Raw genomic sequence first — 17,427 nt, 5'->3', positions numbered from 1 at the left:
CCATTATTTTAACATTTTGTGCTTCAGGCAAGGAGGTCCTAATTGTCAAATTCCTAAAAATTGAAATATTGTATAATTCAAACAACAAAAAACAAAAGAAATAGTGAGTGAGTGACATCATCGAGTCTCTCATTTGGATGTAACTGGCTCGTTCATAAAACTATTTTGTTGAAAATAAGCGAAACTTTGAAATGTCATAACTTTCTTATTTTATATCCGATTTTGATGAAATTTTCAGCATTTTGCTTGTCTGATTTTTCTCTATTGATTCAAATCAACATTTGTCTGAGGTGGACTAGCCCTTTAACGACACAAGAGGAAAATTATTGGAATGATTTTTCAACACCAAATACCAAAATAGGTTATACTGCAAAATCGATATGGATGGTTATAATGATGACAATAATGATAAGGATGACAATAGCGAAAATAGTAATGATAACATAATGAGAAACATAAGAAATATGTACTGCAGCAGCTTAACGTATGAAATGTTAACACTTTTCTAACCTTATCTGACACTACTTCCATAGGTTAAAAAAAAAAAAATTCATAATGATGTCAGATCATCACTCCCTAATGTATATATAAAGCAAATTTAATTGTGAATAATATATATATGTATTATTGTTTAAGTTAAGGAGACAATGAGCCATGACCTCTATGGTTGTGGCCCCCAAATTATAACAGCACATGTAAGCCAAGTTTAAATTCAGGAACCATCAATCGCCTCTTTCGCTAGCTGGAGAACATATAATTATATTCTAAGCATATGATTTTAAAAAAACATTCATGTCAAGGTAAAATATCTACATGAAGAACATAATAACAACTCAAAACCACTGAAACCAACAAAATTGTAATGAAGTCAGTTTGACAGAAGACAACCAGCAATTGTTTTCTGAATGTGAGAAATAATTGGAATTTGTGGTAAAGTGATTAGTCATTCCTAGTTAAGAAAAGACCTTATGTCATCCCACAGGTTCTACATCATTTAAAGAAGCATCTTAGCCATTCTCATCAGAAATATGATATATCACCCTCAATCAGCTGTTTAACAATAGAACTATGCATGAGGAGCTCAGATGCATTAAAATAAAAAGTAAACCAAAGCTGTATCCTATAAATTCAATCCCCCCCCCCAAAAAAAAAAATAGGATTCAGTTACTTTAATAGACAAACAGCTTTCAAAATGAATAATTGATTTCCTCTTTTAAAAGGAATTGTAGGATCCATTTCTCTAATCATGGACCTATTAGAGATGGACACTCATCGCACAGTTAATGTGACTGTCATTGTACTCTGAATAACATTCTCTTCATATTTTTGTACTTTTATCCTATCGTGTTCTGCCGTCAATTGGGTCATGAGTTGGAAGAAGCAGTTCGTGATCAGACATTGATATTGAACAAACTGTTTGCGCAAAAGATGATAAATCACTTGAATCCTGGAAAATCAAAGTGCAGTTTTGGTTTACCTTTGGCTAGTTCCATGTTTTTTATTTGGAAAAATGTATGCATATTGTAAGATAGGACCATATTGTGATTAAATGTCTATCACTTATAATCCCATTTTTCTGATTTTCCCAGTAATATTCTAGAGATACATGGCTCACATCTTGTACAGAACATTTACCTCTTAATATTATTGAGGTCATTGTGTAAGTGTGGAAGTGCATAAATCAAATAATTACACATTTTATGTCACAAAATTGTCTGCTTCTCAATTTTGCTGCTTCAAATCTAAAGAATGTTGATTGAAAAACATTTTCTAACACAGGGCATCAATCAGCCAACAATACCAAAACCAGGAACGCTGTGTCTTTGTAAATAATCAGATATGCATTGGTAGTCGCCAATGTCAAAACACCTGTTCGTTCTGATATAGACACACATAATCACTAGGTGGCGGATCTCGTTTGATCAAAGAAGATGATAGCATTGAATATCCATCTCTAATAGGTCCATGCTCTAATCACCCAATCAACATCTCTTCATTTTACCATCCCAATAAAGTAGCAAACCTATAGGAATTTTGTGCTCAAGGCACTGCTATCCTGTATTCACATGGTGAACTGCATACCTCTAATCTTTATGATGTCACAATGCAAAGGCATGTTATATATATGTATATAGAACAATTGGCACTATGAATCATATGGAAAAACAACGACTCTTATTACCATATATTACAAGTTCACAACATTTTGGTAGAAGTAGTACTGTAGAATAAGAAGTTAATATAGGAAATAAAGTGACAGTGTATAGTGCTGTCATTACAAAACCTTAATAGAGGACTGATATTAAAATTATCAAATGAACTACCCAAGGTAAAATCCTGTATCAATGCTTGCGCCGGCTATAGATGAATAAACCAATACCCACACACAAGACTATTCCTAGAAAGGCCATCTGTTCTTTGCCCACTCCTGTCCAGATAACCGTTGTTCTTGTTTTGTCCCCATCCCTCGTCTCTGTGCTTCTATCCAGTGTGAAGTTTGATGTTGGGTCTCCTCCTTTGAAATAGGTAAATATGGATATTGACGATACCAAGAGTTAACAAACAGGTTGTAACTTAAACATATCCCACAATAATTTGAATTTCATACCAATTAAATATGGTATATACATTTTCAGTGTCTTTAAAAAAAAAGATAGAAACTGAAATTACACAAAGAACAACATGCATATGTTCACTTAGCTCTTAAAGGTTGACATAAAGAAAATCTACAATATCTTTTAAAGAGCTGATTAATTTGGTAAAAAAAACTCATAAGTACCAAAATTTGAGTTACCTCCTACAGTTTACCAACCTTCAATATTGAGAGATGATTTAATTAAAATGGCGGTTGTTTCATCTTTCTCAAATATATTGTGCAAAGGGTGAATCCATCGGGGGCGACTACAATCTTTTGGAGCAATAACTCATATTGTTTTCGATCTCTCTCTCTCTTCTTCATACATCTTTCCTTTTTCTATTCTCCCTCTTTTATCTCCTTATTCCATCTCCATTCCTCTTTCTCTTTCCTTCTTTCTTTACTATTGCTCTCCCTTTCTTCCCTTTCAAATCGTCACTTAAAACTCACCTTTTCTCATAACTTGCTTTCTTTTTCTTTTTTCTTTTTTAATAGATTGACTGTATATTATTAATATCTGCCAATCTGTGTGCTTTGGAACACCAGTATAAAGCACCCTACAAATATTATTATTATTAATATTATTCTTTCTAAGTCTAAAATGTACATGTTGAAGGTTATATTGACATTGATGTCATGGTACACAGTTTGTTCATTATCCATTATGTTTATTTTAATAGTAGGCCTATCAGATTTAATATTATGGTCAGAATTATTCCTGATATTTGCCTATGTTTTGGAGATTGGCCCCAACCTAATAACTTAGCATAAATATGTATGTATATTACTTTTTATCTCCTTTTCTTATATTTACTCTAAATTTTTGGCTGTAATTTATCATTTCACATACTCATTTTTAAGATATGTTATATGATTAAGTTATGTATCTGTTACATCGAAACTGTACATTAAGTCTTATAGTACTACCCTGCATTGACAGTAATGCATCGATCATGACCTGGGCCTATCTTTATTATGCTTTGTATTGACTTTATAAATTTCTTTCCTTTACTGTGATTTCAATAAAGTAATATCAAATCAACATGAAATAGAGATGCTCGGCGGGTCGCGCAGCCAAGCACATATATCCCCCGAACCCACTGCGTCATCCATCATTGCGATATATAGAGCTCACACAGAAATTTGACAAAAAAATACAATTATCATGGCGACAATGACCCTAGCATGCAGGTCCCACAAGTCAATCTACAGTACCATCCAAGTGTGGTTGAAAAGTGACTTATGGTTGCGAAGAAAGAGAGTCTTGCATGTTAACTTCAACGTTGACATGAAAATGATCTTTGACCATACCATGTTACCTGCGACTGCAGCATAACATGCAGGTACCCCAAATCCATCTACCATCCAAGTTTGGTTGAAAAGTGACTTACAATTGCAGAGTTAGGTGTCATAAGAGAGTCTTGCATGTAAACTTTAACGTTGACCTGAAAATGACCTTTGACCTTATCATGTGACCTCCGACTGCAGCATAACATGCAGGTACCCCAAATCCATCTACCATCCAAGTTTGGTTGAAAAGTGACTTACAATTGCAGAGTAAGGTGTCATAAGATAGTCTTGCATCTTAACTTTAACACTGACCTGAAAATGACCTTTGACCTTACCATGTGACCTCTGACTGCAGCATAACATGCAGGTTTCCCAGGTCCATCTATCATCCAAGTTTGGTTGAAAGTGACTTACAGTTGCGGAGTTAGGTGTCATAAGAGAGTCTTGCATGTAAACTTTGATGTTGACCTATAAATGACCTTTGACCTTACCATGTGACCTCCGCCCACACCAAAATCGATAGGCTTCTTTGCTATACCATGCTCAACCTTCATACCAAATTTGAAGACGATCGGAGAAGAAATGCAGATGATAGAGCGCTCACAATGAAATCTCTGCGGCGGACGCGGCGGCGCGACGAGGCCAAATCCATAGTATCCTCCGAACTCTGTTCAAATACAATTATGTTACCTTGCAATGGGTAAACACTGATACACATCATATTTGATATGACTTGAAAAGTAAAGTTGATTCACTCAAACAAATTCCTCCCTCTTTCCTTTTCCTTCTTTTCTATATTTTTTCTGACTGCTTTTTCCGGATGAAAGGGGTACTCTGGGCTGTAAATAATATCTAAATAAAAGGAGTAAAATTCACTGAGCAAAATGCTGAAAATGTAATAAACGAGTGGAACACCTCTGGCAGTCTCGCCTGCATTACTTGATTCGATATAGCAGAAGTGCCGACTTTGAAGACAGCTATATCATTGTATAATTATTCAAATAAGAAAACATTCTTATGATAAATTGAAAAATATGTCCATTGACCAAAAATGACCTTTGACCATGATCATGTGATCTAAAATGTGTGCAAAGCAATCATTTATACTTTATTACCCTTATATCTATGTTTCGTGAACTAGATCCATAAACTTTCTAAGTTATTATGCCTATTCATTAAATACCCCTAACATGACCAAAGTTCATTGACCATAAATGACCTTTGACCTTGGTCATGTGACCTGAAACTCACACAGGATGTTCAGTGATACTTGATTATTCTTATGTCCTTGTTTAATGAACTGACTCCATAAAAATTCAAAGTTACGATGGAAATTCAACAAATACCCCTAACATGCCCAAAGTTTATTGACCCTAAATGACCATTGACCTTAGTCATGTGACCTTAAATGCAGACAGGATGTTCAGTAATACTTCATTACCAATATGTGTAAGGTTCATGAACTAGGTTCATATACTTTTTAAGTTATGATGACATTTCAAAAACTTAACATTAAGTTAAGATTTCAATATTTATTAACCCAACATGGTATAAGTTCATTGACCCTAAATGACATTTGGCCTTGAAACAATACAGGATGTTCATTAATACTTGATTACCCTTAGGTCCAAGTTTCATGAACTAGGTCCATATACTTTCTTAGTTATGATGTCATTTCAATAACTTAACCTTTGGTTAAGATTTGATATGACGCTGCCACCGCCTTTAGTCTCGGTCTGCTAAGCAGGCGATACAAAAACTTATTACAGATAAAAAAGCTATTAAATTTTAAAGTTAAGCAATAATTTGTGTTAACAATTATATGCACCTCATAATGAATACTCATTATATGTAGGTGGGCTGATGATACCTTGTCCCTACTTTCCTTTTTCTTATGTTATATAAACTCATAATTATTTCATATTTTCATACATGTGTGTATGATATTTCTTAATTAAAATGACGTAACTTTCAGCAATGAATATCTCATGCACTAAATCAGTGTCAATCCAATACATGTATTCTTAATTATAGGTAAAATATAGAAAAGAAGGAAAAGGAAAGAGGGAGGTATTTGTTTGAGTGAATCAACTTTACTTTTCAAGTCATGTCAAATATAATGTGTATCAGTGTTTACCCATTGCAAGGATAACATAATTCATGTTGATTTGATGTCACTTTATTGAAATCACATTAAAGGAAAGAAATTTACAAAGCCAATACAAAGCATAATAAAGATAGGCCCAGGTCATGATCGATGCATTACTGTCAATGCAGGGTAGTACTGTAAGACTTAATGTACAGTTACGATGTAACAGATACATAACTTCATCATATATTATATATATTTAATGAATTGTTGATGTCCTATCCCTACATGGTATTTTGTATTTTATTGATTAAAATTATGAATATCTCATGCACTAAATCAGTGTCAATTCAATACATGTATTCTTAATTCTTGGAGGACAAAATCTTCATAAACATAATTTTAAACAATAAAATACAAAATACCATGTAGGGATAGGACATCAACAATTCATTAAATATTGATATTTATGAGACGTGCATAGAACCGTTTCACCGAAATAATGCAAATATTTTAACTATTATATTTTTTTCATTCTTTGTCCGATTTTGATCAAATTTTCAGTATTTTCTTTGTCTAATAATTCTTTATTTATTCAAGCCACACAATTTTCAGTATGGAGTACCTCTCTTATTCAAGATATAAACATTTACTCATTTCTTAATAAGTCGGTTCTACTGCAATATTAAATAGAATTAATCTAGAATAATTTTAGCAGAATATTGCTCCCTTACATGGTCTATTAAAACATGACTTCTTATTCAACTTTTCAACCTCCCCCCTTCTTTTTTTCTCTCTTCTTATTCTCATCTTTTCCTTCCCCTTTTTAAGTTATTGTATTAAAATGATATTATTTCACCTCTTTGTCTATCTCCAGTGATATTTACTGCTCCATGATTTGAGTCCATCACCTCGACTGGCTGCATTTCTTGTTTTCTGTCTTCCTCACCTGGTAGTAAGACCATTGAAATCATTCAACTGAGTCAAATAAATTGACACAAATCTTTCCTCAAACATATGGCTCTTTAATCATCTGAATTACTTGTAGCTTTAGAGGTTTAAGGATATTTTGTTTTGTTTGCTTGATGTTTTTTTTTTTTTGTTTTTTTTGGGGGGGAGAACTGAGACATTGCATCACTGTAATTCTAAATAATAGTCAGACAAGGCAATGACTTCTTGGGCCCATTGCAAAAAGAGTTGCAATCAATCGAAACTCTAAAAATCATGAGCAACTTGATTTTCAACCAATCAACAGCGCCCAATTGGGACTCGCGATTGTATTTTTGACTTGCGTTTAAACGCAACTCTTTCTGCAACACACCCAAGGTATTGAATGATTTCATATCAATTCCATACTCTGTGTAAAAGAAAGTAATTCATACTCAATACATGCGTTTCATCTTAAATCAAAGTTATATGTACTCTTGGTTTAAAGTGATTCCAGCAAGATTGCATTGTTTGATTACTGCAATGAAAGTAATATAATGATGCATCTATGAATAATATCACCGATATATTTCAGGCCCGCAAGGAAGTGAGCCTCAACATATAATTGTGGATATTTTTCCTTTCATAAATTGTCTAAAATTTATTTAAACCCCTCCCCCATCAACAACAACAACAATGCTAAAATAGTTGAAGCTGATAGCAATGGGTCATGGGTGCATCAGATTGTGTTGAAGTGTTGACAATTAACCATTCATATCATTAGTCAGTTAAAACAAGTGATAAAAACGATTTACCCAGACCTGCCAACCTTCTACAACCAAAAAAAAGTATTCTTAGAAGAAAAAAGAGTATTTTTTGACAAAAAAAGAGTTTTTTTTTTTTAATTTGGCTCAACATAACAATCGCCAGCCTGTTGTAGTGAGATTAGTGAAAAAACATGTGAAATGACTCTACTTGAAAACTTGATAATTTACCCTTTTAAACATGTGCTCGTAGGGTGGAATTTACTTGGTTTTTTTCACGCAACAAGTTACTGGCCCTGACAGTGATTTTTACTGGTCTGGGACTGTCGGACCGGCGCTAGTGTCACGCGCTGTGTATAATACATACTCCATGATCAGAAATTTACGAAAAAGTAACAAATCATACAAAAAACTATTGGTGCAAAAAAGAGGAGCAAATACTTTAAAAAGAGCACGGTTGGTATATCTGTTTACCTCTTATTCTTTGCCTGACTGCTGTCACCTGCTGTGTCTGCATGCTTGAACCATCCCCTCCTCCTCCTCCAATAACATCATCTTCATCATCATCTACACCAGCATCTGATGCAACATTTTTTACTGCATAATTTGTAAGAGTATCATAGAATATTGATTTGGGTGAAAATAGAAGTGTCAGGAGTCAGAGCCAAACCAGGCTAAAAAAATGACAATAATTCTTTAACAAACATATAAAAAGAGAAAGATTTTGATGAGTCCTCTACTGCTTCCTCTTGTGTTTCTTCTTTTTTATCCGTATCTTGAAGATTTTCATGTTTTGATTTGGCGCTATACAAAATCATTGTAAAGGGCATTAAAACACTTCCTTACACAAACATTTTATGATAGAGTACTAAAAGCTCTTTCTGGTAATGTCTTCAAAATGACATAATCAACATATTTTTCGAGATATTCAATAATAAATGAAGATTTTTTTTTCCAATTTTGGCCAAAGGAAGGGCAGTATCATGCATGCCCTTATTCTACCAAGAAAACTGCATGGATATAAGCTGCAGAAACAGCAGTACAAAAAGAGTACAAAAATGATAGACGTCATGTTTATACCATTTTTCCTCTCTGCCTCCTCCTTTTTGATTTGCTGTCTGGCAGGTTTACGTATGTCTGCACTGGCAACGGCTTCAGTCTCCCCTGTAGCAGCTGATGTATTAGGCACACCTGATACATAATTAGATGTTGATTAGTCATCCTTGTAATTCTGCATCTGTTCTCTTTATTTTAACTGTTTTTTAAATTCTACATTTTCAGTAATTCATCATTTTCACCTGCTTTATTTACATTTATATGATTTAAGTCTTAGGAGTAATTATCTGGGGAAAAAGCTTAGCAATCGTCGTACAATGTTTTGGGGGTATTTTTACCATTGACTTCAATGTAAAATTAATTGCAAAAATCATGCATAGAATCGATTGCTAACCTTTAAGTTATGCCCGAGACCCTCATGATATTATGCACCAGTTCATACAACTATTATGTATCTATCAAGTTACATTAAAAGTTTTAGAAAAAGGGACAATTTTTTTCAAGGCATTGAAGTAATTACATAAAAACCTCAAAATCAAAGAGAAAAAATGATGTGCCACCGAAATGACACCCCTTCAAATTTGGTGCCAGATTATAGACATTGTTTCACATTTCGTGAGCAAGCAGAGTTTACTAATATTACCTCTTTGATTCATATGAACCATTTTCTCTGATTGGTTCATACGCTGACTGCTAGTGGTCTGAACAGTAGCATCTCCAGCTCCAAAGTCTGAGGCAGCATCAACTCTAGTGTCAGCTGTTAAAAGAAATAGAGATCACATACACGTATGACTTTCTACTTTAATCATCTTGTTGGTTTTGATTGTTATCACAAGGAACATACAAGTCTTATGAAAAGATGATGCAGCACAAAAAAAATTGTTCCACATTGCAGTTTCAGGTAATTCATGTTGTTTGTGTGGTGAAATACGATAAATAGTCACCAAATGGGAAGTTTGCTCCAAATGCAACCAGTCACAACAGACTGAATTTCTACATCTGAAACCTTTTATATCAATAACCATTTTAAAACTCCAAATCATATGATATAATAACAATTTGACTAAAATCTTGTCCCAAACAGTGATACAAATATCCAATGCATTTTCCTGCCTACATGCTAAAATCACAAAAGTGCATCAAATTGATGCTTGATGAGTTTTGAGATTACCGGTAAGTCTTAAGATCACTAAAAGTGATGAATTTGACAAGTGACCATGGAGTATCATACCTTCATAGTATTTTCTCACAATGGAGCAGAGTCCACCAACCTCTGCAGCGATGAGAGCATCTTCTATTTGCTTCCTGGTAACACCCTTCATCCTGTCATCCCATTGACCTAATAGATCTCTCAATGCTACGTTGTAGTCCTCTTTACATCTTGTCAGCATGCTCTTTGCTTCATTGTAGCCAACACCCATTTTATTACAAAATGTTGTATACTTCCCAGCTGGGAATTTTTTTGAAAGTTCATCGAAGAGAGCATCTTTATCCACCATGATTTATGGAAGTGTTTCGATGTAGCAAGAAGTCTTCTACCTGTGAATGCATGAAAAAATGAGCAGAAGTCTTCTGTGAATGCATGAAAAAATAAGCAGAAGCAATGAAAGACTTATTTAACCCATTGAATACTGAATTATTATTTAAGTTTCTATAAAGTGTGATCTCCCAGTTCCAAGTAGGCAACAACAGTTTAAATCAACATATTCTTGTAAATTTAAATACATTGAAAGTTGTAACGGTGCCTTTGAATTTATATTGTTACAGATTATTTTGACCATCTTTGATGTGTCATTACTCTTAGGGCAATAACGTCCATGAGACAGCCCCCCCCCAGATCAATTATTACAACCAGAGTAATTTATCTCCATGATTTTTTTTTACCCTAAATGATTATCGGTAATTCCCAACCAAATGCTACAACAGGAACTCTACATGCAAGCCATCAAATCAGATCCATACCAACTATTAGTGGCTACTTGGTCCTTAAATATTCAGTACATTTAACTAGCAAAGAATTTTAAAATCTTATCATCGAACAATTATATTATACAGGCAATATTTCAACAATATCAACATGTAATATAAAAATAATATTGAATATCGATAATGGTTTTATGATGACCAATATATTGTTGGTTATGAAATTTAATCACTATTTATTGACCAAAATCAGGATTGGGCTCAATTACATGTACATTCTTCAATTACAATTACAATTACCTTTTTTAAATTACAATTACCAATTACTTTCGTCAATTACAATTTCAATTACTTATTGTAAAGCCATAAATGAAATCAATTTATATTTTGTATCTGTACCACCCACTTCAACATAATTCTAAATTAGAGAGAAACTGACAACATGAAGGTTTATTAGTTTAGAGAGCATTGATCCTGCCTATCGCTCCATTTAATGAATCAAGAATCAATTCAAGAATCGGCCATAAAATTAGTGCATAGTGGGTGGTCTGTTACAAAAGGGTGCAAATGAGCAATGTTTAGCTTATTTTCTCTTATTCTTTGTGACAAAAACCTTGATTTTTTTGACACTGTGACTGTCAGTTTCCAGTTCAACTATTCATCATTATAAATTGGCTCTGAAGTAAATTGAATTTCTCTGAATTATTTTTTCTAAATTATAAATACATGTAGAGATTGTTTTTCACAATTCTGAAGCAGTTATACTTTTCACAAATAGAGGGCCTTCACAAGAAAATGCACAAAACTTAAGTTTTTAAGTGCTCTTTGTGAATAAAAAACAGCCCCTCATAATAGTGAAAAATAAATCACAACTAGAATATGGAAATCCCAGGGATGGGGGTACTTGAATAAATGTATGATACATATTTATGTGCCATGGTTGAGACCCCCATTTTCAGCCTGAATTTCCTTTCCAGAGCATCAATTCAGAAAGCAATAGAAATCCCTATTTTTTCCCATTCAAGAGACCCTCAAATTTGTGATTTCTTGTTCTAGTGCACGCCCACCATGAACTACTCAGCCGGTCGGGGCAGTGAGCTCAATTGTCACAGAGCCATAGCCCTGGGCCGCCGAAACTTCCCATGCCCGCAGCTAGCTTGCGCTAGCCCGAAAAGAATCTAGCAAGACATGCACACATTTTTTTTACGTAGTTGCTACAACGCTATGCCTAAGATATGAGTTTCAGAGACCCCCTATTACGATTTGGTCAGTTCCAGAGCATTGCACTTTTAGCAATCGTCGATCCAAGAGCCCCGTTTTCAGACCAAATTTCGTTCCAGAGCCTCTAACCCACTTTGGCGCGGCACATTATTTTTTGTTTACAAAAGTATTATGTTGAAGTATTCATTAAGTTTGTGTTTGTGTACTGCATACATGTAGATTCCATATAGGCAGGGTGGTTGCAGTGAAAAAGTGGAGAATACATTGTATTAAAGTATTAAGCACTCACACTAGTGTGAGGTTAGGATTAGGATAGGCCTACTAATTAATACTAACCTTGCACCAAAAAACCCCTTTGGCAGTGGATCGCGTGTGCTGCGACAACACTTCTGGCGTCCACAACATATGACTTCTATGGCTTGATTTTTCTGTGTGCAGCAGCATGTAATGAAACCTTGAGTGAGCATTAACTAGACACTAGTTTCATAAATTCAAGCAAGATACTAGATAGACCTAGATAAAAAAAAATTAGCATAGTCTTTAATACTCTAGTTTACTCTTAGGCATATTAGGCTTAGAATCCGTCCAGGCCCATACCATACATTCATGCTTGGAATCATCTGGAATGGACCAGTTGTTGTTATACATGTAAATGCATAGCAGATAAGAGACTTGTATTTCAAATTTTTGCTTGTGTATTGTAAATTTTGAGTGAACCATGTATACCACTCATTCAGTGAACAAGGTTATGTCCTAACCTTGTTCTCAGTTACATCTGCATGTATGGCAAAATAAAGTTGACAATGTTTGGATTATTTTCTCTTTTCCTTTTGGATAAATGCTTGATTTTTTACACTGTCAGTTTCCATTACAGCTTTTCATTATTTAACTTGGCTCATAAGTAAATTTGATTATTTGAATTATTTTTTTAATTAAAAATATAGCTTGAAAACAAAAATTTTCTTGCCATATTACTTTCCACCAATCGAGGGCGTACACAAAAATGTGTGAGTGAACCATGTATACCACTCATTCAGTGAACAAGGTTATGTCCTAACCTTGTTCTCAGTTACATCTGCATGTATGGCAAAATAAAGTTGACAATGTTTGGATTATTTTCTCTTTTCCTTTTGGATAAATGCTTGATTTTTTACACTGTCAGTTTCCATTACAGCTTTTCATTATTTAACTTGGCTCATAAGTAAATTTGATTATTTGAATTATTTTTTTAATTAAAAATATAGCTTGAAAACAAAAATTTTCTTGCCATATTACTTTCCACCAATCGAGGGCGTACACAAAAATGTGCCCAAAATTTAAGTTTTTGAGCGCTCTGGTCAATACAAAAATTATTCTAAGTTACTTATGAAAATTGAATTGCAACTGTATGGAAATTAATCATTTTGGTCACAAAAGTGATATTTTAATGAATTTTTAAAGTGTGTGCTCAATACAGCATTGGCATACCATAGTCCTACCTGTAGATTCTCCACAGGCAGGATGGTAGCAGTGAACAAGTGTGTATACCCGAGTTGAAATTATTTCCTCATGTTTGACATGTGTTCATCATCTTTTGTTTTGTTCTGTCATCTGTGGATATAATCTACCTGTTTGTACACCGGTGAAAAAAAGAATTTCCTTTAAAAAGTTATAAACTATAAAGTTATTCAATTCAAGACAGGGTACAGTACAATGATATCTAGTCTGTACGTGGCTCTTTTCAATCTTCGACTTGAACAACTCTAGTGATGTGCTGTTCACTATCTGAGGTGGGAGATGGTTCCAAGCCCAAAGGGTATAAACTCACAAAAAATGATTTTTTTTTCAATTATTCAGTATTTGTTGGGTGGATATTTGTGGTTCACTACTCCTCAAGATCTGTTGTTAAAGAGATGGTCCATGCTGAAAATATTTATATCTCTATACGTAGAGTAGAATTCACTGAGCAAAATGCCAAAAATTTAATCAAAATCGTATAACAAATAATAAATATTGAAGTTTAAAGTTCAGCAATATTTTGTGAAAACAGTCGTCATGAATACTCATTAGGTGGGCTGATGATGTCACATCTCCACTTTCCATTTTCTTATGTTATTACATAAAATCATAATTTTATTTCATTATTTCATACTCGTGGGAATACTATGTCTCCCTTATAATGAAATATAAAGTTGCAGCAATAAATTTCTAATGCACTAAATCAGATGTCAATCCAATTTTCTAGTTCTTGGAGGCAAAATTTTGAATATACCTAATTTCATATAATAAAATACAAAAGAACAAGTGGGGATGTGACATCATCAGCCCACCTAATGAATATTTATGATGACTATTTTCACAAAAATATTGCTTAATTTTAAAATTCAATAACTTTGTTATTTGTTATCCGATTTTGATGACATTAACGCTTGTGTTTGGAAGTTTCGGCACTTAAAGGAAGATAATCTGTGCTTGAATTTGAAAATGAAAGTCTTGACTTTGTCTTTAGTTTAAATTGTTTTAAATTACTGGTTTTTGGAGATGATGATGCATGGAGATGGAGCAAAAGAATTGATGTAGATTGTGGAAACTTCTGTTCCATTTAAACTTAATATTAAGTAAAAATTAAATAAATAGGACCGTCAAGTTCCTTCGAGTTGTCGTGTACACTCGGTCCGTGACCCCGAACCCGGCCGTCTCAAGTCAAGACTGCAATACGAGCTGGAATGAGACAGAGCCAGACCGTCAGAGCCAGAGCTTCTTCGACTTCGGCTATTCTTCTTCCTTCTCTCTTTCTTCATCATCATCATCCGTTAAAGTACAGTCCACCAGGTTGGCGTATCATCGTACTTGTTGTGCAGGAGTATGTACAGTGCTGTAGAAGATCTATTCTACGTGCGGTTAAAAAGAGTCAGCGCAGTCTTAGCGCAATTGGATTTTCTGCACCTCAGCCTTGAAGCTGGCTACTGAAGTGCAGTTAACTGTAATGGCAGGGAGAATAATCCACAGTCTAATGGCATCAGGAATAAAAGTTTTTTGATAAGTAACAATGCGAGCATGTAATGTTGGACGTGTAACCTCATCTTTTCCAAAGCCTTCGATAGACTTGACCATAATATTCTGATTCGAAAATTAATTGGATATAACGTAAGACCTTGCATAATTGAGTGGATTGTTAGTTTTTTAGAAAATCGTTCACAATCTGTTAAATATCAGGGCGTATTGTCTCCGTATATTACAAATCATGCTGGAGTGCCGCAAGGAACAAAATTAGGCCCGATATTATTTTTGATCATGTTTAATGATGCGTGTCAGAATGATTCTTTACCGCACTTTAAATATGTTGACGATCTTACTATAGTTGAGAATCGTTCAATAGAAACTCCTTCTGTATTACAATGTTATCTAAATGCACTCGTTACCTGGTCATCTAACAATCATATGAAACTAAATCCGAATAAATGCAATGTAATCAGAGTTACTTTTTCTAAAAATCCACCATTACCTAATCTTTTGCATATTGGTGACACTTCTCTGCAATATTCAGAAACTGTTAAAATACTTGGTGTTTATATTCAGTCAAACTTAAAATGGGATAAACAAATTTCAGATATTATAAAAAGGTGTAACAGAAAATTGTATATGTTCAGACTTGTCAAACAATATAAACTCCCTATGTCAGACCTTGTTCAAATTTACATTGGATATATTCGTCCAATTTTGGAGTATTGTGTACCGGTTTTTAATGGAGCACTAACTGCTAAACAGGTTAAAGACTTAGAAAAAATACAAAAAAGAGTTTGCAAAATAATTCTTGGCTCAGATTTTATAGACTATGAAAATGCATTAACAAAATGTGGATTAGAATGTCTTGAAAGAAGACGAAAAAGACTGTTTGGAGTTTGCTAAATCTCTTTTAAAAAACCCTCACTGTAATAACTGGATACCAAAAAGGAAATATGTCTCAATCTCATTGAGTGTTCCAAACTTTGCTCAGTTAAAATGCAAAACAGATCGCTTTAGAAAAAGTGCAATACCATATTTCATTGACTTACTAAATTCTAAATAATTTCTTCTTTTCATATCTTGAAATCAACTCAAATGTTTGCCATTGTTTTAGTCTCCATTTCAATCCAATTGATATTTGAATTTTTAATTGTCTAATATTCCTCACTTTTTAATATTGTATTTCCTTTTTCGTTCTATTTTATTATAATTAATGAATTTTTATGTATACTTGCTCTTTGAAATTTATTCATTATCTTTGTACATCGTAAATTGTAATTGTTTGCTTTTATCCGTGACTTGTGAACGTTTTATTGTAAACATGTTAATTTCAGCCTTCTGGCTTTGTAACATGTATTGTTTTTTTTACGAAATAAACCATGATTGAATTGAATTGAATCTGATGACCACGGATGTCCTTTTCACGATAGGGCACGTTATGTACGTAACGTGAAAAGGGTGTCAAAAACACAAAAATAATGAAAAAAGGGTATCTATTTCGCGAGGAAAATTACGTGTTTAGGGTCGAATTTGCGGGGATGATAAAACAAAATTAAAATGTTTTATAAAGGATGTCCTTTTTGCCCCAACACTACGTGTTTAGAGTCCTATTTTTGCGAGGTGTAGAAGGTGGGGTCGTACTAAACCAGATAAGGTACATGTAAAGCCGACAACCAAAGGACCCGTAAGGCGTAACAATAAAACATCCTGTACTTGTTAGGGGTTCATTTCAGGGAATATTTGCCAAGAGTATCGTTTTGTTTCCAATACTTGTTAAGGGTAGGGTTTCACACGCCAATACTTGTTAAGGGGTGCATTTTCAGAATATGGAAATTACGCGTTAAGGGTGCTTTTCGAGACCCCATGGTCGCGCATGGTATCCACTCGTGAATGGAAGTGGCACCCCCCCCCCCCCGGGCATTGGGTTAGAGTGCAGGTTACGTTGCAAAAAGGCACGAATAGAGTTGGCCTTCTTGTTCGGACATTTACAAACTGTCCGGAAAACAGATATCACTGCTTACCTTAGCCTTGATCCGATATTTAAAATTCTGCTCCGTCAAGAGTCTACAGAAATCTCGAATTCGTGAATGACACACTTTACTGAGTAGGGCTAAATCATGACACACGTAGGCCGAAATGGGAAATCCCCGATGTTTAGCGCGCATGCGCCGTGTAAATCAACAAACAAACAGTGGTCGGAGAGAAATGGAAGGGGGGGGGGGGCAAAGAGAAACATCGTGGGGGAAAGGAAAAGAGGGTATGGCATTTTTTGAACGCAGAATTGCAAATGAGAAATATAGATGATGAATATGACTTTTGATGAGCGTTTCCAAAGATATATAAATATGTACATGTGCTAGTCCAGGGGCGGACCATAGAGATGTATACTATGCCGGGGATACTATGGGGCGGACCCAGCTAGCCTTCGCCAATAGGGGGGGGGGCGGAATTTTTTTTCCAGCCATATTTTCCCCCATCGGCCACTCGAATATGATATTTACCTTGATTTTTGGTTTCTTTAAAGGGGTAGTCCCATT

General features: G+C 34.4%; 1 protein-coding gene across 1 annotated transcript; it reads right to left on the bottom strand.

The window, feature by feature from the left end:
• Positions 1-1,331: 1,331 nt before the first annotated feature.
• On the bottom strand, positions 1,332-17,041 carry LOC121423805. The gene is made up of 7 exons (XM_041619299.1): positions 16,912-17,041; positions 9,993-10,300; positions 9,405-9,518; positions 8,786-8,896; positions 8,180-8,302; positions 6,874-6,963; positions 1,332-2,515 (listed from the first exon to the last, which is right to left on the bottom strand). The coding sequence occupies exons 2-7, from the start codon at positions 10,258-10,260 to the stop codon at positions 2,343-2,345; spliced, it is 879 nt and encodes a 292-aa protein (XP_041475233.1). The 5' UTR covers positions 10,261-10,300; positions 16,912-17,041; the 3' UTR covers positions 1,332-2,342.
• Positions 17,042-17,427: the final 386 nt, after the last annotated feature.

This window comes from Lytechinus variegatus, chromosome 1 (genome assembly GCF_018143015.1).
Source record: "Lytechinus variegatus isolate NC3 chromosome 1, Lvar_3.0, whole genome shotgun sequence".
Lineage (NCBI taxonomy): Eukaryota > Metazoa > Echinodermata > Echinoidea > Temnopleuroida > Toxopneustidae > Lytechinus > Lytechinus variegatus.
This window is presented reverse-complemented; position numbering and strand designations above follow the sequence as displayed.

Bases quoted from the DNA above. Each gene is read 5' to 3' on its own strand.
- LOC121423805 (XM_041619299.1), bottom strand. From the start codon at position 10,260: ATGGTGGATAAAGATGCTCTCTTCGATGAACTTTCAAAAAAATTCCCA. The intron at 9,519-9,992 runs GTATGATACTCC...TTCTTTTAACAG, and splicing joins TGTGAGAAAATACTATGAAG to CTGACACTAGAGTTGATGCT. The intron at 8,897-9,404 runs GTAATATTAGTA...ATTATGTATCAG, and splicing joins GGTTCATATGAATCAAAGAG to GTGTGCCTAATACATCAGCT.